The 24632-nt window shown below is 50.1% G+C and overlaps 1 protein-coding gene across 3 annotated transcripts in view; it reads left to right on the top strand.

Annotated features, from left to right (window-relative positions):
* The window catches only part of ABCC8 (ATP binding cassette subfamily C member 8), a 71613-nt gene that overhangs the window by 24640 nt on the left and 22341 nt on the right, over nucleotides 1–24632 (top strand). For 2 of the 3 annotated variants that reach the window (XM_066251055.1, XM_066251056.1), the window contains exons 9-17: nucleotides 2957–3091; nucleotides 3425–3587; nucleotides 12913–12953; nucleotides 14087–14232; nucleotides 16846–16951; nucleotides 17086–17202; nucleotides 17602–17677; nucleotides 18398–18503; nucleotides 24339–24374. In XM_066251055.1, the coding sequence (XP_066107152.1) occupies nucleotides 2957–3091; nucleotides 3425–3587; nucleotides 12913–12953; nucleotides 14087–14232; nucleotides 16846–16951; nucleotides 17086–17202; nucleotides 17602–17677; nucleotides 18398–18503; nucleotides 24339–24374 (926 nt within the window). The remainder of the gene's footprint in view (nucleotides 1–2956; nucleotides 3092–3424; nucleotides 3588–12912; nucleotides 12954–14086; nucleotides 14233–16845; nucleotides 16952–17085; nucleotides 17203–17601; nucleotides 17678–18397; nucleotides 18504–24338; nucleotides 24375–24632) is intronic. The other variant, XM_066251058.1, reaches the window with a different exon arrangement.

The following is a 24632-nucleotide window of genomic DNA, read 5'->3' as shown; positions in this document are numbered from 1 at the left end:
ACCCCCATTACCACTTACCCACAACAGATCCCTGGGTCTCCCTCTGCTCTGCCAAGATGGATCACTGGCAACGAAAGCTATAGAGGGCCTGGAGAGCTCAGCTGATACAGTCACCAACCTTTTGTTCTTCCTGTCGTGCCTCCTTGAGCAACCTGTTTCAAAAGGTTTTGTCTAAGGAACCTGCTGCATTGTTGTTGTTACTGTTATTTATGTTTACTGTGCATGCGACATTGCTAATAATACTAATTAATACTAATCACCCCTGCCCAGTGCCTAGCCCTGCCCCAGCCTCTCGCACTTGTGTAAATAACCCTCACAACAACTGGGGAGGTAGGGATTTTTATTTCCACCAGTTACTTGCCTTTGCTTACCTATCATGAAATGTTATTTGGCTTTCCATTTTTAATTGCTTATAGACTTTCCCTTTGCCACTTATAGCTGTGACCAGCCCTCAAGGCCCAGTCTTACCATCTGGAGTTGATGCAATCCCTTTGACCTGGTCAGGATTCTGTGTGCAGCCTGGTTGGCCACAGGGCACATGAGGATTTTGATAATATTGAAATTAGTTCAGGAACCCCATTCCTTTATTCCCAAGGCTCTCCCTGGGTTGTAATCTTTTTTTTTTCTGGTCACATATACCTTTTTAGATAACAACTTTATTGAGATATAATTTATCCATTTAAAGTGTACAATTTTATGAGTCACAGGCTTGTGCAAGCATATCACAATATCAGAACAGTTTTTGCACCCCTAAAGATGCCCATACCCATTGGCAGCCACTCCTCATTCCCACCCCAGCCATAAGCAACCGCTAATCTACACATACTTTTAATAATCTAATGAGCCTGCCCTGTGATGGCGCAGTGGATAAAGCTTCAACCTGGAATGCTGAGGTCGCTGGTTCGAAACTCTGGGCTTGCCTGGACAAGGAACATATGGGAGTTGATGCTTTCTGCTCCTCCCCCCTTTTTTCTCTCTCTTTTACCATCTTCTCTAAAATGAATAAAAATAAAATATTTTTTAAAAATCTAATGAAACCTCTCATAGAAACAATGTGTGTTCACACATTTTGCCTACAATGTCAGGGGCTTTCTGGGCCCCTGAAGCCTGCAGATACCTTGTTAAGGAACTCAGCCATTGTGTGGACCTCTGTGTTTCCTCTCCCATGTCTGGAAATCAGGAGCTCAGGGAGAGCAGGGTCTCACTCTGGGCCACATAGCGAGGTAGCAGGACCACACCCAAGTATCTCCTTTCTGTGGTTCCCTAGTGACAAAGTTCCCAGAAGGCCTGTTTGTTTGCTTGTTCGTTTGTTTTTAAGAAGGGGGTCAGCCATCGTGCATTGATGACCAACTATGTGCCAGACACTATTCTAGCTGTTTATCACATATCTCCACAACACTCCCGCTAAGTGGATATTAAAATCAATGTTTTAAAAATGAAGAAGCTGAGAGTCAGAGAGGTTAAGTAAGTTGCCCAAGATTGCACAGCCAGTCAGTGCTGGGACTGCATTCAAACTCAGGGATGTAGGTTCCAGGAACTGTGATTGCCCCACTACTCCCCTAGATTGTTTTTCTAACTCGTGAATAGGAGCTAAAGTAGCCCTTTTCCCCCCATACTTGCTTTGCACACGTAGAATCCCTGACTTCTGGTATGTTCTCCCATGGGGTCCATTCAGACCCTGCAGAAGAGAGGAGTGAACAGAGCTGTGTGAGGGGCACGAGGAGGGACAAGTGGAGTGTAGGGAGCCTGGGCTTGGCAGCAGCATGCCCAGCTCCTGCCCCAGCAGCTGCCAGCGCCTGGAGGGGTGGGGGTGAGGCACCGACCCCCAGCCAGTGCACTGGGGGTGGTTCTGGACGCGCTCTGGGAACTTCCTTAGTGTCCGGCTCTACCTGAGCTGCTGAATGACAGACACCCTGATCGCTTCCATATGAGAACAGCTCATGAAAGGACTGGATGCCAAGGATAATTTTCCTGGAGGGTGACAGCAGCCGGGCCCAGCAGGAGTAGAAGTGTTCTTCATCTCCTAATGCGCCCCCTGCCCATCCGTGCTGCATTTAACATCAGCTAAGTACTGGGAGGCAGGTGCTGAGGGACCACTTAGCAGCCCTGTAGGAACCTGCGAGTGCAGGAGGCGTTCTGTAATTAATGGGAATTACAGAGCCACCCACCCACTCTTCTGTCCTGGAGGTGGTGCAGGAGCTTAGTGCCACTTTGGTGTGGGCCCAGGGAGTGCAGAGGCAGCCCAAGCAGACTTGATTTTAATGTTCAATTAAGGAAGGCAGCACAGCTGTTCCTCTAGCAATAGCCCTGAATTCAGAGGTGCCTGCTTTCGAAGGCAACCTGAGAAACTGTCATCTTGATGCTTTGGGGGCTGGCAAGAGTAACTTACACTTCCCATAAATATTCAGAAGCAGGCAGTCATTTGCATAAAGCTAGAAACAGAATAAATTCTCTTTTCAGAGAATATCTGTGAGATTCACTAAAAAATTAAAGAAGCCAGGAACATAAAAATGAAAAGGAAATCCTCAGACCGTGGACCGGTTGTGTCTGGTGTGGACGCAGCAGTTGTGCCCCTCTCTGCTCATCTGTTCCCTTTTCCCAATGAGAGTAAAACGTCAGCCTTGCACAAAAGGTGCTGTCACACTGGTTGAGCGACCTCAGCTCTGAGACCTCCTCCTGTAGACTCGGGGATAGAATGCTTCAGCCAGCCTTGCAGATAAATGCAGTTAGTTCCCAGCCCAGAAACTCTGCTGGTGTGAGAGCCCATCAGGTTAATCCCTCCTCCTGAAATTGCTTTGTCACACCTTTTCCTCTGCCTCCCCCCAAGACAGTTTGGAAACCCAGACACCAAGGCATGTCCCACTTTAGGGGACTGAGGAAGGGGGAATTTTGCCAACACCCCCTGGCAGGGCAGCCACCAGGTCAGAAGGAACTCATGCCCGTGCCCCTCCCTCAGATCATCGTGGGTGTGATTCTCCTTTACTACATCCTCGGAGTCAGTGCCTTAATAGGAGCAGCTGTCATCATTCTACTGGCCCCTGTCCAGTACTTCGTGGCCACCAAGCTCTCCCAGGCCCAGCGGAGCACCCTGGTGAGTGTCCCCCATTTTGTGCACCTACTCCTTTCCCCCATCTTTCCCCCATGTATCTGCCTGCTCCTGTTCCCCTGTCATCGTTGGGTCTCCTCACTCTCCCCCCAGTTGCCACCAAACAGCTCCCCCACCTACCTGCACACTACCATCGACCTTAAACAGGTCAGTCCACCCGTCCAAGCCTCAGTTAACCAATGCAATGGGATTAATGGAGAAGGCAGGGAGCAGCCCCATGGGCGCCGGAGCGGGGCATTGTCTGTGAAATGGCGAGGACACTGGCTCGGGCCCCTTCCTCCGGGGTGGACTGGCCCCTGACGCGGTGACCCCTGGCAGGAGTACTCTAACGAGAGGCTGAAGCAGACCAACGAGATGCTCCGTGGCATCAAGCTGCTCAAGCTGTACGCCTGGGAGAACATCTTCCGCGCGCGGGTGGAGATGACCCGCAGGAAGGAGATGACCAGCCTCAGAGCCTTTGCCATCTACACCTCCATCTCCAGTGAGTCCGCCCCAACCGGCCAGCCCTGCGTGCTGCTGCCTGCGTGCTAGGCTGAGGTACCAGGGCGCGGGGGAGGGGACACTGGCAGAAACGGCAGGCTTTGGGGTCATCCAATCCAGGTGAGCCTCAAACTATCTCATGCAGCAGAGCCCGCCCCCCCCCCGCCCCGAAATCACAGTGCTCTTCAGTCATTTATTCAGAAAACATGTGTTAAAAGCCTGCCCTGCGTGGGGCACTGTGCTGGCCCTCAAGATGCAGCGATGAGAAAGAGAGATGAGGTCTTTGATATGCTACTGAGCTGATCCTTTCCTGAGAGGCAGCAGTAAAGGGATAAATAACAGTTTGAGTTCTTGGAAGTGTGAGGGCTTCTTTTCAATAAGTCAGACCAAACGGCCACTGCCCTGGGGAAGCTGCGAGAAAGTTTTCATTTATCTGGGGCCCTGAGGAGGAAACATTGTCTCCAAACAGAAGCTTGAGTTTGAGGTCCCCACTGGTGGAGCTGCACTAACCGAATTTACATTAACCAACCAACTGGTTTGGGAACCCCAAGCCCCGAAATAGAGGAAAAAAAGACCAAAACTGGTAAAACTCCTAGGATCCCAGCAGACATAAATAATAAAACCACTTTCCAGAGAACAGGGAGCTCTTGTAGCAAACATTCTGTCGAACAAGGTGCTAATAATAAAGAAATAAAAATCCACCACAGTGAGTCAGCAAATGCAAAATATAGGAGAATTACTCTCTTGATACCTGGAATGTTAGAATAGACTAAGAGGCATAATAAAATAAGTATGTAAAAAATAATAATTAAAGAGCTCCAGAAGGTGAAAAACCTACAGGACAAAACAAGAAAATGTCAGGGGAAAAGAAAGCCAAAGGACCTTTTAGAAATTAAAATTTTAGTTACTGAAATTAATTTGGCAGACAGTAGTTCCCAGGTCAGAGTCAGGGTGTATGGAGGTCAGCTGATTGACGGAGTCCTGGCTCAAGTTCATCTCAGTTGGTCTAGTGGCTCCGTGTACCCACCTGGTGGTGGTTGGTGTATCCAGCCAGGCCCTGGTGCATAAATGGGACGTTGATAATTAACAGCTAGCAGACCACACTCTGGTTCTGTGACCTATCCTGTTTAAGAGCCATTATGGTAGAAAAAGCCAAGAGGAAGTCCTCCGAGAGAAAAAACAAAATGGAAACAAACAAAAATCAGTGTTACAGGTTCAATGAAAAAACATAGCTACAGAGAGAATATGTGAATTAAAAGGTAGACCTGTAGAAATTACATGAAATGTGTGGCAAGGGGGGTAAGTGAAAATATTTTCTGCAAGTGGGGAGAACCGTTGACAGATGGGATACTGAGGCCCAGAGGGGCGTCTTCCTGAGGTCACTCCCCAGGTTAATAGCATGACTCAGACTAGATCCTCTGGAGTCTCTAACTCCCAGCCTTAAGCAGTTACAGAGCTGGGAACCTGGGAGCTGAAGAAGACTTAGAACACAGTGGGGCACCATTGTCGGTCTGTTTTCTCTATTAGAAGAGAACCTAGAGTGGACTCAGATGGAGGTGAGAAGTAGGGGAGGAAATGAGAGGAGAGGAACAAAGCTGATCACCTCCCCCAGCTGAGACTGGTCTTTCGGTGTGCAAGGAAGAGACACACCTGGTGTGTGTGGTTGTGGGTGACAGTGGCTGGGGGGCAGTAGTGGAAGGTGCACGTGATGTATCTCCCTAATAAGCTCGTGGAGAATAAGACGGTCCCTCAGGTCATCTCTGTATTCTTGGTGTTCGCATTGCCTGGAGAAGGTCTGGTGGGGACAGATGGCCATCATCCAACCTGAAGGCTCTCACAGGGCGGGGCACACACTGAGCACCCAGGTGTGCTGCCGCCCTGTATCCAGCCAGACCATGGTGCCCTGTGTCTCAGGCAAGGACCCTTGTCCAGCCAGCAGTGGCCAGGCCATCCACCATATGGATGCAGCAGTCATGGCATCTTTCTGCACAAAGTCCTGCTAGAACAAGATATTCTTAGACTGGAGCTGCGAACATGGCAGGCAGCCATTGCTTCCTGGGTTCCTCACCAAGACACCACAGGTTACTAGTCTCGCCCCTTTATCCTCCCCCTGACCTTGTGCCTCCGACCCTCAGGCTGAGCACTCCATAGGACAGAAGAAATTGGAAAGGACTCTCTAGGGAGCTCAGAAATTACTATCCACAAACCCAGGCTTTCTGTATCCTTCTCTCTGCCAGCTCTGCTTGCCCTGGGTCTCCTTGTGTTAACAGTAACACCACACTGTACAGCTACACACAGCTGGCTTCCAGGCTCCCATCAGGGCAAATAGCCGCTGAGGTAGGAGAGGGCTCCCTCCAGCAGACAGGGGACTGCCTCTCCCAGCAACAACATGGCAGGGTAGGGTAAGGTAGGCTCATTGTCACTTCAGTGGGGGGATGCAGCAAGGAAATTGGGGCACTGGGTCCCCAAGATTCCTGACAACAAAGTAGAGGCAGCCTCAGGTCATAGCGATGGGGGCAGGTGGCAGCCACTTTGCTTCTAGGAGATGTAGGCTCATTTTCTGCATTCCAAACTGCAACCTGGGATGTATTTTTCTATGTAAACAACATCACGACATGCCTGGATTCCCAGGCTAGCCCCCTGAAGCCTGTGTAGTAGTTGTTCTTTGTCCCAAGGGGCCCTGAGAAGACAAGCCAGAGCTTTGTGAAGGGCCCAGAGCAAGAGGACCTGGGGAAAGGAGACTCTATGTTGTCAAGAGCTGAGATGACTTTGGAAGCAGTAAGGGGCTCTGGAACCAAGAAGGGGTCTTCCCAGGGCCCCTCACTTGTCTAGGACTCAGCAACTTAGGAGGATAGACATTGCAGCCCAGGCTATCTCTGTAAGAGACGGACAGAAAGGGAAGGGCCCTAGGAGAGCTGAAAGCCAGACACTGTTTACTCAGCGTCCGCCCTTCCTGGGACAGGTTTGTTTTGTGTTGGTCAGTGGAAGGGGGAGGGACGGGACGGCAGGGTGGGGCACCTCCTGGCTGCAGGTGTATGCTTTGAGTATATTTTCATTTATCTCCTCCCAGACTTCCTGCCTTCTGCTCTCTGACACCAGGGATCAGGATACAGGTCATTAGGCTTGAGGTAATGGGGCATCTTTCTCTCTCGCCCCTGGCGCCAACCATGGGGTCACGTTTCCTGACGGGGCCCATCTGGTGCTGCCTACTGGGCTTTCAGCCTGTCATCCTACACCAGTCCGTCAGACCGTTGGGCAAACAAGGTTACCCCTGACACTATCTGATGGTCTCCACTTCGGCATCACTGAGAGCTCCTGTGTATGGAACCTTGGTGCAGAGCAGGGCAGGACGCACAGGGGGACAAAAGGGAAATGGGTGCAGTTTCTCCACCATCAAAATCCAGAATCAAAGGAAACCAGACGTGAGTTACTCAGGGAGGCTGAGTGAGCCGGACCCTGCGTGGTTGGCCCTATGCTAGGTGTGGGGAGAGATGCAGGAAAGAGTAAGATGTGTCCCCATTCTCAAGGAGTTGATCGTCTGCTGAGAAGTGAGAGCTAAGTGACCTAGAACAGTGTAACAGGAAGCTCTACACGATGTGGGCCTGCTCTGTGCCAGCTGCCTAGCAAGCCCGATTGCTCTTCACCCTCATATCAACTTGGAGAGGTGTGTGGCTCTATTATCCCATTTTACAGCAGAGAAGACAGGGGCTTGATGAAGTGAAACGACTCACTGAGGTCCTCAGCCAGTAAATGGCAGAGAACAGAGAAAAAGGAAGCCCATGTGGACCAGGAGTGCACACAGTGCTTCGTGCAAAATGAGGTTCGGGCAGCACCTTGCAAGATGGGCAGGGCTTCAATGAGCAGAAGATAAAGTGAGGAAAAGTTGGGGATAAATGCTGTGGCCACTCCCCTTAGAAGTCAGTTCAGTCTGTATTTCCCTGCCGAAGCAGCGTTACTCTAGTTGTTCAACCCCGCCGTGTATTTGAAGACAAGCTTTGCAAGTGTGACAGAGGGGTCCTAGGCCCTACTAGTCAGCCAGCCAACATGCTGCCAGTTTGTCCTTTGTACAGCACCCATCCCAGAGTTTTCTCTCTGTGCCAGACTCTATTAAGACCCTGTAGGTTAAAGGGGAGGCTGGCATGGTCCTCATCCTCACAGTCTTGTGAGTGACCATGCTGTGAACAGTGGCCATTCGTGTGGTCAGAGCCATGGGGTCAGTTCCAAATGCCCCACTTTCTCTTTTGTGGTACTCACCGGGCCCTGGCCTCTTTGTTATTTTTATTCACTTACCTAACAAGTTTTCACTGGACATCTGCTATGTGCCAGGCCCTGTGCTAAGCATGGGGGATCTGCTGGGGAGAAGAAATACCGGTCCCTGTGCACAGTCTAGTAGGGAAGCCAGTCATGAAACTGTCATGAGTGACAGGAATAGAAAGGGGTATTCTAGGCGGCCATGAGTTGCACCCAACCTAGTCTTAGGGGTGGTGTGTCAAAGAAGCTTTGTCGGAGGTGAAGCTCATTGCTGATTCCCAAAGAATAACTGTAAGTTAACCAGATGAGGGGAAGAATGTTCCAGGCACAAAGCTAAAGCTGGGAAGGGTGATAGTGTGCTCAAGACTCAAACATAATTCGGTAAGGAGAGGAAAACAAACCCAGATCATGCTGGACCTGTGTTCAGGCCTCTGGGTTTTCTCCTGAGGCAGGGGAGCTGTTAAAGGAATGTCAGTGCAGGGAAGATGTGTTTGCCATCTATTCTTGTGTTCTGGGGTCACGGTCTTCCATCTTCCCAGTCGGGTATGAACCACAGTCAGGTGGGGCCTCCTTGGATAAATATGACTGACCTCATACCATGTCCCGAAAAACAAAAAACAAACCCTGAAGCCTAACTATGCCATGGATGGGGTAGGGTGGGCAGGATGAGGCACCCAGCACCTGTCCCCAGCCACAGCCCAAGACTTGGGCTCCTTCTGTCCTCAGTGGAGGCCCTGACTCAGAACAGCCAATGTCAGGGGACAAGGGGACCTCCAGACCCCGGGCCTCTTCTTTCTCCAGCTTCTCTGAGATTCTTTTCAATATCTGCTCTTCCTGCCACCGGCTGGTGCAGCCACAGTGGGTTGCTGATGCATATGCCGGCCTGCTGGCCGGGCGGTGGCTGGGGGGGAGCTGGGGAGGTCCAGCAGTCAGGAGGCAGGAACTGGTGTGACTTGTGGGGCCTTCTGCTCTGTTCCCACCACTGCCAGCAGCAGATACACCATTAACCTGCTTTCCTTCCCCCTCTGCTGACTTCAGAATGACCGTTGGACTGAATGGGAAATAGCCCTGTGTGCTTCAAACCGTAGGACCCTGTCCTGCGGTGCAGCCTGCAGTTAGGCCCAGGCTGTGAGCCTGCAGCTCCCCCGTGACCACCCCCTCGCCCCTCAGCCCCATCCCCGGGACCAAGCTGAGTTAATCGAAGGCACAAATGGCGGACTCTGCCTCCCTGACACATGGCTTCTGAAATGTTTGTCTTTGCAAGTGAGAAGCTGCGGCATCGTGGTGCAGGTGGCAGCGCGGGGCTGGGCAGCGCTCCTGGGCCAAGCCCGGGGGGGGCCCGGCTTTGGTTCCCGCTGGTTTGTTTCATTTGGGGAGATTAGGAAAAGCCTACACATTGTTCATTGCTGGAGCCCCGGAACCCAGCATTGTGTCTAGACAGAGGACACCCTCAAAACTAATCTCTGATAAATACTTCTTAAAGGAAATCTGTGGGAAAGGATTAAAATGACATCTATGCACATCTCTACAAAGGCTTTTGCTTTCAAAGGATGCCTTTCAGGCCCGCCTATGTGCAGCTAAACTTCTGCATCATGGCCTCACGCTTACACATCACTTTGTAATCTGCTCTCACTTAGTGTCCCTTAACAGGATTTCTTGCTCCCTAACATGCAAGATTTAAGCACTATCATGTTCTCCTTTTTTTTTTTTTTTTTTTTTTTTTCTGTCTGACATCAAATCAAAATGAGTCAGCTCACTCCATGCCAACATTGGAGAAAAACCTATTCTTGGTCATATGTTTTTACCCTTCCATAATCTTTAACGTCTTACGGGGCTTTACGCGGTTCACAGGTCTTCAACCCATGATAGCTGGGATCCCCAGCTCCCCGCCCTCCCAACGCCACCAGGGTTCAGAGGTGTCCATTGAGCTCAGAGTGATGCCAGAGCCTCCCAGCCTCCCAGCCTTTGGCACTGACATTTCTCCTTCCAACCTTGTCCACCCCAGGGCCCAGTGGGTTGATCTCCAGAGAGGCCTTTTTTTTTTTTTTTTCATTTTTCTAAAGCTGGAAATAGGGAGAGACAGTCAGACAGACTCCCGCATGCGCCTGACCAGGATTCACCCGGCACGCCCACCATGGGGCGACGCTCTGCCCACAAGGGGGCGATGCTCTGCCCATCCTGGGCGTCGCCATGTTGCGACCAGAGCCACTCTAGCGCCTGAGGCAGAGGCCACAGAGCCATCCCCAGCGTCCGGGCCATCTTTGCTCCAATGGAGCCTTGGCTGCGGGAGGGGAAGAGAGAGACAGAGAGGAAAGTGTGGCGGAGGGGTGGAGAAGCAAATGGGCGCTTCTCCTGTGTGCCCTGGCCGGGAATCGAACCCGGGTCCTCCGCACGCTAGGCCAACGCTCTACCGCTGAGCCAACCGGCCAGAGCCAGAGAGGCCTTTTAATGCAAGCAGCTGGTAATGCCATCCCCCATTCCCCACCCCACAGGGCACTCAGCATTCCTTGCACAAAAGCCATCCTCGCAAGACAGAGTGAGGGAAATGGAAAATTATATTTGGATTCTCTAGTGTCTCCATACAACAGCCAGAACAGGGTGGAAATTACCTATAGATTCTCTTTTAAGAGAAATCAGGTCATTTTTAAATTTATGTATAGCTTGTCTCATTCCTCAAAGTAACTGAAGCAGTTACAAGAATAAAGACAACAAAATAGAAAAAAAGCCATATAAATTGAGAAAAATCACAAGGGAAAACATGCAGTAGAACAAGATTATGACATGTCTTGTGACTGCTGAATTCCCTTGAGAGTTGACAGACCACATGAACTAAAACAGCCCCTCGCCTGGGATGTTGCCAGTTGGTTTCATTTCCGGTGGTTTGTTGCTGTGGTTGTGGTTTTGTTTCCCCTTGACAGTGCTCTATCTAGCTAACGACGTTTTACTGAGGGCTTTGTGTTGTCTCCAGTGATTACATATTCAAGATAAATTTCCAGGAGAGGGATTATAGGATTAGAAGGTCTAAACTTCTATGTGGCTCTAGCTGCAGAGCACCAGATTGCTTTCCAAACAGAGTTGTGCTGATTTACAATCTAACTCTGAACCTATTCTTGAGCTGAGAGTTGAGCCCCAGAATGTGTGGGAGGGGTCTCAGCCTGGAGCAAGGGACCAAGGGGGTGGTACACAGGTGCCTTATAGCTTGAACCCCTCCTCTTTGGTAATTGCTGGGGTGGGCAGGAGAGAAATAGAAGGAGGCCCCTGTCTTAAGCGAGCTCCCTGGAAGAACTGGAGGGGAGGGACAAGGCTACCTTGTGTTTAGAGCTATACGGTTGGTGATGGTCAAGGGCCCAGGCCTCACGGGAGTCCTTCTCCTGCTCCTTCTCCCCAACCGGTGTCGGCTGTGCTGTGTGCTAGGTTCCAGCTGTAAGAAAATCAATAATTCTTATACTGCCCCTGCCAAAGACTATGGGGGAGGGCTGTGGGCGCCTGGAGACATGGAGTCCTCTTCAGGAAGGACAGTTAAAGTGCAGTCATGGAGGATATTGTGTTGACTGACAGGAAGCCGTGTGGTCAGACAGACTAGGAGTGTCCCAAGAACCCAAGCCATATCTCCTTCATGAGACTGGGATCTCTACAGGGGCTGTGTCTCTCTCAGCAGACTAGAAACCCCCCAAGATGAGCACAAATGTCTTTCCTATCTGCTTGGCAACTCCCTAGAGCCATGTTTCCTTTCTCCTGGGCATATCGGGGCCTTTCTGGGAGCGTAGTTCTGTCTCCTTCCTCAAACTAGGAACCCCTGTGGGCAGGGGCCATGTTTTCCCTCCCACTTGGAAGTCCAGACCTCTGATATACACTTGTTTATGTACTAATCGATGCAGAACTCTTGGAGTAAGTAAACAGCCAGCTTCTTGGATTGGTATTGACCATCTGGACTTCTTCAGAGTGTCAGAGACCTCACCATTCACTAGACAGGAGCTATAGGCACAGGCTGAGCCCTTGGCCTTTGACTTCTGGCTCTTGGCTTGTTCTGCTTTCATTTGGCTAATTACGGAACCAGACTCCTTTCTGGGCTAGCCTGGAAGAGGCTCCTGGAAGGATGAAAGATGAGATAAGAAGGTGGCAGCTAGGTAGTCATCCTTACTCTAGGAAGGTTGCTCTCTTTGCAAGTTCAGGACTCCATGCCCAGACTTTGGGCATCTTACACATTGGGAGGCCAGAGGAGCTGTGACCTGTGGAGCAGGGCTGAGCTAGAGGCTGGTCGGTGTGATAGTTAGCACTTAGAGCTCACAGAACTTGGTCCCTACATTATCTCCTCTCACCCTGGAGAAAGCCAGAATGTGTGAGCAAGTGTACAAAGATCAGGTGCAGAAACTGAGGCACAGGGTAGGGAAATGACCTGCCCAAGGTCACACAGCTTGCGTGTAACAAGGACTCCACCATTCTCTGACTTGAAGTCTAGCTCTCCTTGCTCTCTGGAATCTCTATGAAGGGTCTGAAGACCACACTTTAAACAAACCAACTGCCCAACCTGGGCATGGACTCTCAGGCTTAGACCTCAGGGAGACCCTGTTTTTAGCTGTCCTTAGTCACCGATACCTCAGTGTGCATGAGTTTAAAATGTTTCCCAAGAGCCATGGGAGATCAGGAAGCCTCTAAGCCTCACAGAGAGCCTGGCTTGGGGGAATGCAGGGACCAAGGGCACAGGAAGGAGTAGCAACTTGTTGACTCCAGAACCCATGCTGCTGACCTCAGAGTTGACCCCAGGTGGCCAACCCTTCAGTCTCATCTCCCACCACTTTTTCCTGGGGCTCCCTTCATACTGTCCATGTGGAGTGGAATAAGAACATGTAAGCCTTTATTTAAAGGCTTAAGATTCAGAGACGTGGGACAGGAGTCCAAAGGGAAACAGGTAAGGAGCTGTAGGTGCCACAGGGCTAGACTTCTGCCCCTGCCCTGCCCCAGCTGCAGCCCGTGGCTGGAGAAAGGGCCCCACAGGCGGCACTGCCTCCACCAGCCTGGGGAACTTCGCTGTTAGCGGTCTCATCTCTCCCACTAAACTTGTGCTTCCTCCACAGTTTTCATGAACACGGCCATCCCCATTGCAGCTGTCCTCATCGTAAGTGGCCTCTTCCTCCATCTCCTGGTGGGGTGGGGTGTGGGGGGCAGAATGTCTGGAATGAGTGGACACCCAGGGTTTGGCCGTTCCATGCAGGGACTTCAGAAGATGACTCAGCAGCGGCCCTGAGAACAGGGCAGTGGACTGCAAGTCCTTACACGGGCGGGCCCTCCCCGTCCAGGAAGACAGGGGCCTCTGGCCTGGAGAAACTGACACTTAGGCTTCAAAGAAATTAAACTTGCTTTTAAAAATAGCTATCAAACATGGTCGTCGTAGAAATGTTGGGAAATTCAGAATGGAAAGGGCAGTGAGAATTTAAATCACCCATAAGCACCTTTAATGTGCTTCTTTCCAATGTTTTCTGAAGATATAGAATATGACCATTTTACAAAAATAGGCCTGTGCTGCACAGGCAGTTTGTAACCTGCCCTTCGAAATGTAAGAATATGGCATGAATAATTTCCATATCATTAAATACTCTGGTGGAGGTTTTTCTAAAGCATTTTCACCAAAGCTATGTATGAGCTGTGCAGTGGAGGCCCACAGTGGAGGCCAGCAGTGACCCCTCCAGAAAGGCCTGGACCCCACGAGCCTGCAGCCCCTTCAACCAGGACTCCCATCCCTGGCTTTTCTGATGGCTGCAATTCTTTAAAAAGATGCATTTATTTCCCCAGGGGCCAGTGTCCCTGAGCTGTGGTGAGTTCACAGCCTGTCAGGCATGCTTGGGAATTCACTTTCAACATGATTTATTGGGTTGGTTCCGGCCTGGCTCTTCAGGGAATTCTGGGTAACAGAGGCGGCTGAGCCAGCCAGGTAGCCTGGGACAAGCACTGTGACCAGGGGGTTATAATTCTCCTGATTTCATTTTCTTGACCGGAAACTGCTGTCTGAGAGGGGGCAGAGCTGACCTGGCAGGGAGGGGGCAGGACAGGGAAGGAGCAGCCTCAACCCTCTGGCCTGAAGTCCTGAACTTGCAGGGTTCAGGGGACCTTGCCGTGAGATGACTATGAGGACGATGAAGGTGTCTCTAACTGAAAGATCCCCTGTTGTTTCCTTCCCTCGGGCTGAGTGCTTCACTTTGGAAGGGGCCCATGCTCTGAGTCCCCGTCTCACATGTCTACCTCTGTCCACAGACCTTCGTGGGCCATGCCAGCTTCTTCAAAAAGGCTGACTTCTCACCCTCAGTGGCCTTTGCTTCCCTGTCCCTCTTCCACATCCTGGTCACGCCACTGTTTCTGCTGTCCAGTGTGGTCCGCTCTACGGTCAAAGCTCTAGTCAGGTGAGAGAAGGGTCCAGCAAGGACACTGGACAGGCAGTCCATGTGGCAGCCCCAGTAACTGCTGAGGTGACTGACGATTGCCACCATAGTTATTTGGTACCAGGACACATTTACCCATTGATCCGGGCCTCACTGAGCTGGTTGTGCTTGGTCAGAGGGACATAGGCAGTGGTGGGATTCAGCCAGTTGCATTGTTTTGGCAGGGCCGATACCTAATTTTTTGTTGAGTTCGGCAAACCAGTTGTTAAAATGGCACTTGTAATCAGGGTTCTCTCTAAGGTGGATGCCTGGGCAGCTGCCTAATGTGGAAATCACAAATTTACATTTCTTCCTCTTTTTTAATGTTCATCTGAGCAACAGAGTATTCTAAGTGCCCGTAGTGATATTCGTTCTGTCCATAGGTAAAATAAATGACAAGTGATGATACCAATCAAGAAGCAATATGGAAATATCTTAAATAACAGTTTTATTGTTTTTTGTCAGGTATTATTTAATATTTTTTCATTAATACTTTAAAACTCTTATAATCTAGCTTTCTGTACTTTTTTTATTGTTCTTAAGCATGAAATAATAAACTACCTTTCAGTATATTGCTTTTTTATACTTGAAACAGTCATTAGGGCAGAGAACCGGTTGTTAAATTATTTGAATCCCACCACTGGACACAGGCCCTGTGTGGCTCCCCTCTGCACCATCCCTGAGACAGGACTAGCCAACTTGCTTACACACCTCCAAAGAGGGGGAATTTAAAAATGTCACCTCCAAGATAACTCTGTAAAAAAAAAAATTTTATTTTTCAACATTGAGCCAGAATTGGTATATCTTCATAAATTCTACCCACTGGTCCTAGTTCCACCCTCTAGAGACTCCAGAATGAGCACCATTTCTTCCCCAAAGGATAGCCATCAGGTTTCAGAAGTCCACTGAATCTTTGTCTTCCCCAGTCTGAGCACCCCTGTTCTTCCCGCGGGTCCCAGAGCCTTCCCAGCCTGGTCATGGAGCAGCGTCCCCCACAAGCCTGCATGTCCTGTCCCTGGCTGGCCCGCAGCTCTGGGAGGCCCCACTTCCAGGCTCAAGCCCATTGGTGACTCTGCCACTCTCCCGAAGGCATCACCTCTTGGGAATGAGAGCCTGAAGGTAGAGGCCGAGGCTTTGACTGTGAAGATCTCCTTGGGCCTCAGAAATAGCCCCTTGAAAACATGCCTCTGGGGAAAGCTGGCTGTGTCCTTTTTCATCTTCAATGGGACCAAACAGTAACAAACGTCCCCTGTTCCTGAGCCCCTCCAGCTTTGAGGAAAATGACATCCCTATCTCATGGGGCGGGGCCCTCGCAGGTCCTAGGCAGCTGGCAGGGAGAAGTAGCTATTGGATTGAAACAGCCGATAGAAGGAACAACTTACATAAGGAAGCTCTGGCAGGGGTTCGAGGATGGAAGGGGTATAACCCAGCAGAACTGTGGTCAAATAGTTAACCAGGGAGGAGCAGGCTGGAAAAAACCAGCTCCCATATCCAGGGTTGGCTGTGCTGGCTGTTTTATTGCCGTGGCACTGTGACTTCAAACAATCACTCCTCCTCCCCCACACCCACCCCAGCCCAGGTCCTATGTAGAAACCACAGATTGGAGGGTGCTGCACCTGTTAAAAATCCCTTGTGCTGGTTCAAACGCATTTCCATGTGCCGACACTCCTAACTCATTGTCATCAGGGTCGCTCAGGTCTTTTTAAAGAGGGAGATGAGACTCTAAGTTGAAAGTGGGAACAGGACACAAGGCCAGCTCCACTCTTCCCATCACCGACGGTTGAGAGGGTGCTGGGTGGAGGCGAGACAGAGGCGAACGGGCAGAGGCTGGCAGGCTACTCCTGGTCAGGGAGTGGGGGTCGTGCACAGAGCAGAAACCAAGGACCACAGTTCATTTAGAGCTTCAGACTGTTCTTGCCTTAAGAATTAGAGGGCTTGTCTGGGCCCAGGCTTATTGGGCATTTAGCAAAAGGGAGGAAAAGAGATATACAAACAATGTTCAAGCTTCCCCAGACAGCTTCCATACCCCCAGAGAGGAGAGAGAATGAACCAAAACTTTTAGAGCCTCCTCTGGGTCCATAGGAAAATTCCTGGTGGGGGGAGAGACTTCTTTATGAGTTGAAAATAATACCTCTCCCCTAGAAGAATTAAATTATATTATTAATGTATTTATAAAACATATAGTGTCTGGCATATAATATGCACTCAATAAATATTAGCTACTGTTAATAACCAATTCTAATCCTAACTAACCATAACACGAACCAACCTTAATTCTAATAGTAGCTAATATAGTCCAACACCAACCATCTTTTAGTCTAACCATCCTTAACATTGAACTGTTCCTAAAACTAACTAAATCCACCCTAATCCAGACCCTGACCTACTCCAGAGGATCAGTCAACCCTAACAAATCCTGGTGACCCCTGTTGCTCCCCCACTGATGCCCGCTGCCTTGTCCCCCTCCAGTGGGGGCCTTGTAGGGGCTGCACCTCAGGACCCAGGATCTCCTCAGAGCTGCTCTCTCAAGCCTCACCCTCGCCCCTCTCTCTGCCCCTGGCAGGGGTGACAGGTGTCTCTGTGCTTCCTCTGTAGCGTGCAAAAGTTGAGTGAGTTCCTGTCCAGTGCAGAGATTCGAGAAGAGCAGTGCGCGCCCCGGGAGCCGGCGCCCCAGGGCCACGCCAGCAATTACCAGGCAGTGGTGAGTGCCTGGCCTCGCTTTGCCACTTGGTCTTGCTGCATCCTGCTTCAGCCTTTCCTTCCAGGAAGGGGGGGATCCCTTCCTTGCCCAGCTCCCAGCCCCATGGGCCCTCACCTTTTCCTAACTATCCCCAGCCCCTCAAGGTCGTGAACCGAAAGCGTCCCACCCGGGAGGACTGTCGGGGCCTCACGGGCCCGCTGCAGAGGCTGGCCCCTAGTGCAGATGGGGATACTGACAACTGCTGTGTCCAGGTGAGGCCGAGACCCTGCACCCCACGCCCGCCCCCCCCCCCCCCGCATCATCGCCAAGAGGGAGCTCAGCACCTGCAGGGCCAGAGACTTCTGCGCTGAGTCCTCTGCCCCAAGGTCACTTTACCTGCCTATAGGGTCCATAGGAGTACCAAGACCAGGAGCAAGTCTTTTATCTCCCCCAGTGGGTGAGGGCACCCGTGGCTGCCCTCTTAGGGAGGGTGCCTCAGGCAGGTTGGGCATGAGAAAATCATTTCCTCATTCCTCTGTCCTGGAAGTGTTCCAGGGACTAAAACCAGTGTTTTCTTGGCTTTCATGGGGGAGGGGAAGCAAGAGACTTTAACAGTGAGAACCCGACTGTCTTTCTGTTCTCTTGTGGGCGGTGGGGTGTGACCAATGAAGATCATCGGAGGCTTCTTCACGTGGACGCCCGATGGAGTTCCCACACTGTCCAACATCTCCATCCGCATCCCCCAAGGTATGGCCCTGCTCACACCTCCATCAAGGTCGGGGTTGCCCCTTAGAGTCATGTCTGAAGTGACCTTCCCCATGTCCCATGGAGTGACACGGAGAAAATAAAGAATATCTAGCATTTATTGAGTATCTGTTCTATGCACATTCATGGTGGGTACTCTGGGGCATGAACTCTAGAAAGGGGGTGGGCTTCATCCTTGGGGAGTTCATGTGCCACGTGGGAGTGCAGCAGCAAGGACAAGGCAAGACGGGTCTGATGTCGAACCATTGGTGGCAGACATTATGGGCACTTCGCAAAAAGGTCAGACCCAAGTAGCCAGGAAAGGCGTTATGGAGGAGGTGGGTTTCTCAGAATGAACAGGTCCTCGGCCATGAGGCAGAGTGGTCTTTCTGGCAGGGGCAGCAGCTGCAGCAAAGCAAGAAAGGGGGATGGAGGTGGGACCCAGGGTGGTATTAGTGGGGCCACAAGGAGCAAGGGAGAAGCAGGAGCTTTGTTAGGGGTGCGGGAAATCACTGGTGAAGAAGGACCTGGGGAGCCAAAAGGAGGATGTAGTTTCCAGAAGGAAGGGTTCAGAGCAGGGAAGGACTCCCTGGGAATTCTAGCTAGGAGGAAAGCAAATGGAGGCTCCAGGGTTGGCTGTGTCTAGCTGTCTGTCTCTCTGGGTGGTGGTGGATCAGACTGGCTCCTATCCCTAACCCCCTGCGTTGCCCTCCCTCCCTGCAGGCCAGCTGACCATGATTGTGGGGCAAGTGGGCTGCGGCAAGTCCTCACTCCTCCTCGCCACCCTGGGGGAGATGCAGAAGGTCTCAGGGGCCATCTTCTGGAACAGGTAGTAAACACATCCTCTAGGCTCAGTTAGTGGGGAGGGACTAACAGTGGGCAGGCGGGCAGCCCTCCTTTCAACCGTCCTGCTTAGCTGAGGGGGCATTCATTGTGCGTTTGTGGAATACCCACTGTGTGTTCAGTAAGTACTCAATAAATGCTGTGAATTGTTATTCTCATCATCCTCAATAGGGCTTATTAAACCCTTACTAGGCCTCAGGTACTTTGCTAAGTCCTCTGCATGCATTATTCCACTGAATCCTTATGACAACCAGCAAAGTGAGTACAGTTAACAGTTCTCATTTTATAGATGAAGGTTGAACTATTTGCCCTAATTCACCCCCCACACCCCAATTAAGAGGCAGAGCTGGAATTCGAACTCAGTTCTGTTTGACTCCATAGCCCATGCTCACTCAGTGGCACTGCCTCCCAGTGTGGGAAAGTGCAACACAAACAGTGGTTTCTGGCCAAAAATAACCCAGACAAATGTGGGTTTCTGGGGAAAGATCACTATCTTAATTAAAGAGCCAGAACCCAAGGCTAAGTCAATCAGGAATCTATTGTCTATACCCACCTATTTCCCGAAAGCACTTGAAACTAGTTGGTAAAAGATACATCTAAATAGGAGCTTTTTATAAACTAAGAAAAAAGGAACCAATACGTGAAGAGGTTGGAAAAGATGTTCAGAAACCTGGGCAGAAGTTGACTTCTGCAGTCAACACACAACCAGGCTAGAGCTCCCCCGCAGCCCAGGGGAGGAGGCGGGAATAGGGACCGTTGCCGTTTGCAGAGGGCAAGCTTTCCCCAGCAATCACTTCTAGGGGATGGTATCATTCAGTATGTCAGGTTTTTCATAAGTGAGAGTGTAGAACTGAGCAGAAAGACCTTGTGGCCAAAGTCTGAACACCTGCATGCACCCCCATTTGCTGCCTTTCCAAAATGTCCCTGAAGAACACATCCAACAGATGACAAGCTTCCCTCCACAGTGGGGCTGTGGGCTGTCAATGTGCCCACTGGGTTTCTTGTGACCCCAGTCTCTGTAGCCTTAATTCCATCGTGTACTGTTTGTTCTGTGTTTGGGAGCAGACAGAGGAGTCTTCTTTGGATGGTTTTTAACACAGCCTGACTAGGAAGGTCCAGGCATTGGGTTTGAGATCACTCTGCCAGCCTCTTGAACAAACTTCCCCTAAGGATATTGGAATGACTCCTCAGCCTTGCCTGTTGGCCGACAATGTATGTCTGTGACAGGAAGACAGGAACCCCTAGTGAAGTGTGAATTGAAGGAAGCAACCGGTACTGATTGGGCATCTGCTGCGGACCACCTGCCCCTGCCCGGCTCTCTGCTTCAGTGTACTCTCAGCCTGGGAATTTGCAAACTCTCTCCTTAATCTTTGAAAAGAAAACATTTTGATAAAAAAAAGTCAATATTAGCAGATATACTCAAGTGAAATCTTTTTCCTGAAAATAAAGAATAGGGCCATTAATGTCTGCAGTAGAATGAGTTTAAATGTCCCCAGGGAACCAGCAGGAAGCTGGGCTTCTGAGGAAAGCATGGGGTGGGTTAGAAGGCCCCACCTCCCTGTGAGGAGCTGCAAGTCAGCCTTGCTGCTGCCGCTCCCTGCTGCCCTGCCCCCACCTCCTGCAGAGGCTTCCACATGTCAACTAGACATTACATCTGTCGTCTGTGTCCACTCCGGAGACCTGGGCCCTGCTTGCCCGGGGCCTGCCTCAGAGCATCATTGCTTTGTGGTGGTTGGTGGGGAGGCTGTCTCCTGAGACCCCTGAGTCCCCAGGGATGTGGAATAGGCCCCTCTCAGGACTATAGTCCCATTTGCTGATATAGTTCCTGCAGCCTTTGGGAAGTTGGGCCCAGGAGCTCAGATGCACCCCAGGTTTTCTTGAGGAGACAGGTGTGGTGAGATGGTGGGCAGACAGGATAAGGGGCCCTATGTGGAGCCAAGCTTGGAAACCAGATGGTCTCTGGATGTAGACCTGACTGTGCCACTCACTAGAGGTGTAACCTTGGGCAAGTTACTTTACCTCTTGAAGCTTCGTTTCCTCATCTGGATGATGAGAAAACCCTTTCCTCTCTCAGAGACTGGCATTAGGACCCATTGACATCATTTGGAAAGGGCACTGTAGGTGAAAAAGGTAACATTCCAGGGCAACAACAGTCCTTCCTGGGGCAGGATGAAGGGAAGTAGAGACCTTTAAGTCTTAACTTCTCCTTCCAACCTCAATGTCCACTTCTACCCTTTTTATTTATTACTGTGGTCTTAAATGAGTGTTGGGATTATTCAGTTCCTCCGCCTGCACCTTTGAGACCACACACTGAGCTGAAAAGACAATCCACCCCTCCCCCACCCCCAGGTAGTTCTCCAACCCCATGTCTTTCCTTCCAACCAGCGACAAGCTATATCGTATATGTATACATATATATATACATATATGTGTGTGTGTGTGTGTGTATATATATATATATATATATTATATTAGTGAGGGAGTAAGAGACAGGAAGGGAGAGCGATAAGAAGCATCAACTTGTAGTTGTGGCACTTTAGTTATTCATTGATTCCTTCTCATACCTGCCTTGACCAAGGGGGCTTCAGCCAAGCCAGTGACCCCTTGCTCAAGCCAGTGACCTTGGGTTCAAGCCAGTGGCCATGGGATCATTTCGATGATTCCATACTCAAACCGGCTACCTCAGGGTTTTGAACCTGGGGACATCAGTGTCCCAGGTCAATGCTCTATCCACCATGCCCCCACCTGTCAGGCTACAAACTATATTTATAATATAGTCTCTCAGTGTCACTGTGAGGTTTGTGCCATTACCCCCATTTTATAGATAATGAAACAGAGGCTCCCCTAAGTAAAAGGACTTGCCTAAGATTTCACAACTAGTGAGTAGAGAAGCCCCTTGGATACGAACTTTAAAGCCCGTGTCCTTTCCACTTCTCAGGGCTGCCCGCGCTCTCTGCTGAGTGCCTCCCTCCACCTCCACTGTCTCAGGGCTCCCCTGTACGAAGGAGCAGCTCAGTTGTAACTTCTAGCCCTTCCTCACTTTCTCAGATTGCTTCCTTCACCAAACTACCTTTAAAAATTACATTTTTTTCCTGAGTTTAAAAGAATGCACATTACATAAGATACACAAGTATAAAGAAGGTAAAACCCGCCTAACATCCTATCACCCAGGAGTTTCCAGTCTTTTCTCTCTGCATTCGCATGTTTTTGTGAGTATTTTCTCCTCAATTTTTCTATAGTACTTTCTTGCTCCTACTTTTCCTCTGGCCACTCTAACTTCCTGTTCCTGTCTGATTCACTTTGCCAGACCGTGAGCCCCTGCAGAGCAGGTTCTGTGCCTTGATTCGGGTTGATGGACTCACATGTGCCCAGCTCATGGCTGGCTCACGGAAGGAAGTGGGATTGGAAAACTGGGGGAAATTGTCCTTTCAGCCCAGTGCTTGGTCCCCAAAGTGCAGGCATGAGGGGAATTAAATGTCCCCAACACTCATTGAAGAGCCCAGCAATCAGTGAGAGAAAGTGAGTGCCATGTGTACCATTCTTTGCAGGTTACTTTTCAGGTTAAAGCACAGACACACACGTCTTGGGAGGCTCACTCTAGGGAGCTGGGACTACACTAGAAAGAGAAGGTGAACCTGAATTCACCCCCAGTGCCCCACCTCTTCCCAGCTTTGTACCGCTGGGCACATCATACAAACTTTAAGCCTCAATGTCTCTATAAAACGGGGATACTAACATCTCTTTATAGGGCTGTTGTGAGGATGAAGCGGTGAATACAAACAACTTCACACAATGCCTGGCATGAAGACAGCTTTATTATGCGCTAGTCCCCTCCCTTCTTCCCTAGTGATTAACATGTCAGTTAACAACCTCCGTTTATTACAGATCTGTCATGTGCTCAGCACTGTGGGGGCTGAAAAAGATGCTCTTCCTGCCATCAGATCCCACTGGGGATAAAAGACTTACACAGGAGCTGATTAGAGAGCGACCCAGTCTATTATGAGGGCTAATTGAGCAGCCCAGACAATGATACAAACTGAATTAAGGCGGGAGAGCTCACTGTGCACCTCAGTCCTCAGGGAGGCCACGGATGCGCTTTTCTCCAGATAAATAGCAGCCTTTGCTGCCCTGGAAGCAGCCAAGGCAGCAGAATCCACAGATAAGCTTATCTGGGCGGTGGCTACAGAGTTGGAATTTGTAAGCTTGGGTTTTTCAATCTGTCTCACATTACCAGCGTGTCCATAAAATAAAGCTATCTGATGGTTTAGGGGATGCAAAGTTGGGTGGGGTTGAGAGGAGATGAGACCATGAAGGTTAGAGATTAGTGATTATATATCCGTCAAGGTCTCCATTCAGTTCTGCCCCTCAGCTGATGAGGAAGACGAATTTCCTCAAGCTTCTCTCCATCTCTGCCTTTGTCCATCTGGTCTTCCTGACAAGACGGCAGTATCAGAGCTAAGTTATGGCATGCAGAATCCCAGTGAAGTTATGTAACATAGTCATTAAGAATACAAAGCTTTGAAGTCAAAGAAATCTATTTTCTCTACTACTTGCTGTCTATGTGACTTTGGGCAAGTTACTTAGCCTGTCTAAGCTTCACGTTCTTTGTAAAGTGGGGACAATCAAAATAAACTTCCTATCACTATTTTGAACTTTTAAAATAAATAATATTACTGTGTTTATAAAAGTTCAATAAATGTTAGCTGATTTTAGTACTGTTACTGTAAGATCTATTTGAAAACAGAGCAGATCACTTTCTCTAAATGTTAATGTCAGAAGTACACATTTTGGCCCTGGCCGGTTGGCTCAGCGGTAGAGCATCGGACTAGCGTGCAGGAGTCCCGGGTTCGATTCCCGGCCAGGGCACACAGGAGAAGCGCCCATCTGCTTCTCCACCCCTCCCCCTCTCCTTCCTCTCTGTCTCTGTCTTCCCCTCCCGCAGCCGAGGCTCCATTGGAGCAAAGATGGCCCGGGCGCTAGGGATGGCTCCGTAGCCTCTGCTTCAGGCGCTAGAATGGCTCTGGATGCAACAGAGCGATGCCCCAGAGGGGCGGAACATCGCCCCCTGGTGGGCGTGCCGGGTGGATCCCGGTCGGGCGCATGCAGGAGTCTGTCTGACTGCCTCCCCGTTTCCAGCATCGGAAAAATGAAAAAAAAAAAAAAAGAAGTACACATTTCACTGTCAGGAGGCTGCTTCCAAAAGGTTGAGAGGTGGCTGGAGGCAGAAGAAAGAGCACTGGCAAAAAACTAGCACCAAAATTCAGGTCACCTCACTCAGCGTTTTCCCAAAAACTTCTACTATAATCCACAGTATGAAATGCATTTCACATCACAGCCCACTACATTCATGTATTCTTTGATAAATAAGAGAAGCAATTTTGAAAAAAAAAACAAAACACATCTTGACCACATGCAGTGCATACTGATTTTTTTTTTTCAATGCAGTTGCAATTCACTTATTTCAGATCCATTGATTGGTTCCCATGCCACAGTTTGAAAACTCTGTATGAAATGATCATGACCTCAGAAAAGTCACTTTCCTTCAATGAGCTTTAGTTTTCCCAACTATATTATAAAACAGCCCTGGTGCCAGCCAGCTTCACTGCCACTCTGAGTCATGCCAGGAACACTGATGTGGCCCTTGCTACTTGGAGGGTGTCCATCCCATTTTCTGCCCCAAGGAAGCCACTTGGGGCCAGTGGGGGTGGGCGGGGGTGGGGATTGGAGGATTGCTTCTCCCTATAGACCCGGTAAAATGGAGAGAAAAACAATGGAGTGAGAAGTAACTGGTGCTATTTTTTTCCCCTCATCTGTGCCCCAGCAGCCTTCCTGACAGCGAGACGGGAGAGGACCCCAGGTACAGCCTTGGAACTGGGTTAGAAGTGGGTCCCAATAAAGGGAAGGTTCTGGGTGTGGGGCAAGGTGGGGGGGTTATGGTGATGGGGATACTGAGTATGAATTCAAGGGTGTGCAGCCTACATAATTTCAGAAGCATGAGGCCTTCTTATAATAAGGCATGCCTTCTCAATGAGGCCAAAACCTGGTCCTTGAGGAGAGAAAAAAACTAAGGCATTACAATGATTTGTGGCCCTCCAAAAGGCCATAGTATATACAC

The sequence above is a fragment of the Saccopteryx bilineata genome, chromosome 1 (assembly GCF_036850765.1).
Source record: "Saccopteryx bilineata isolate mSacBil1 chromosome 1, mSacBil1_pri_phased_curated, whole genome shotgun sequence".
Lineage (NCBI taxonomy): Eukaryota > Metazoa > Chordata > Mammalia > Chiroptera > Emballonuridae > Saccopteryx > Saccopteryx bilineata.
This window is presented reverse-complemented; position numbering and strand designations above follow the sequence as displayed.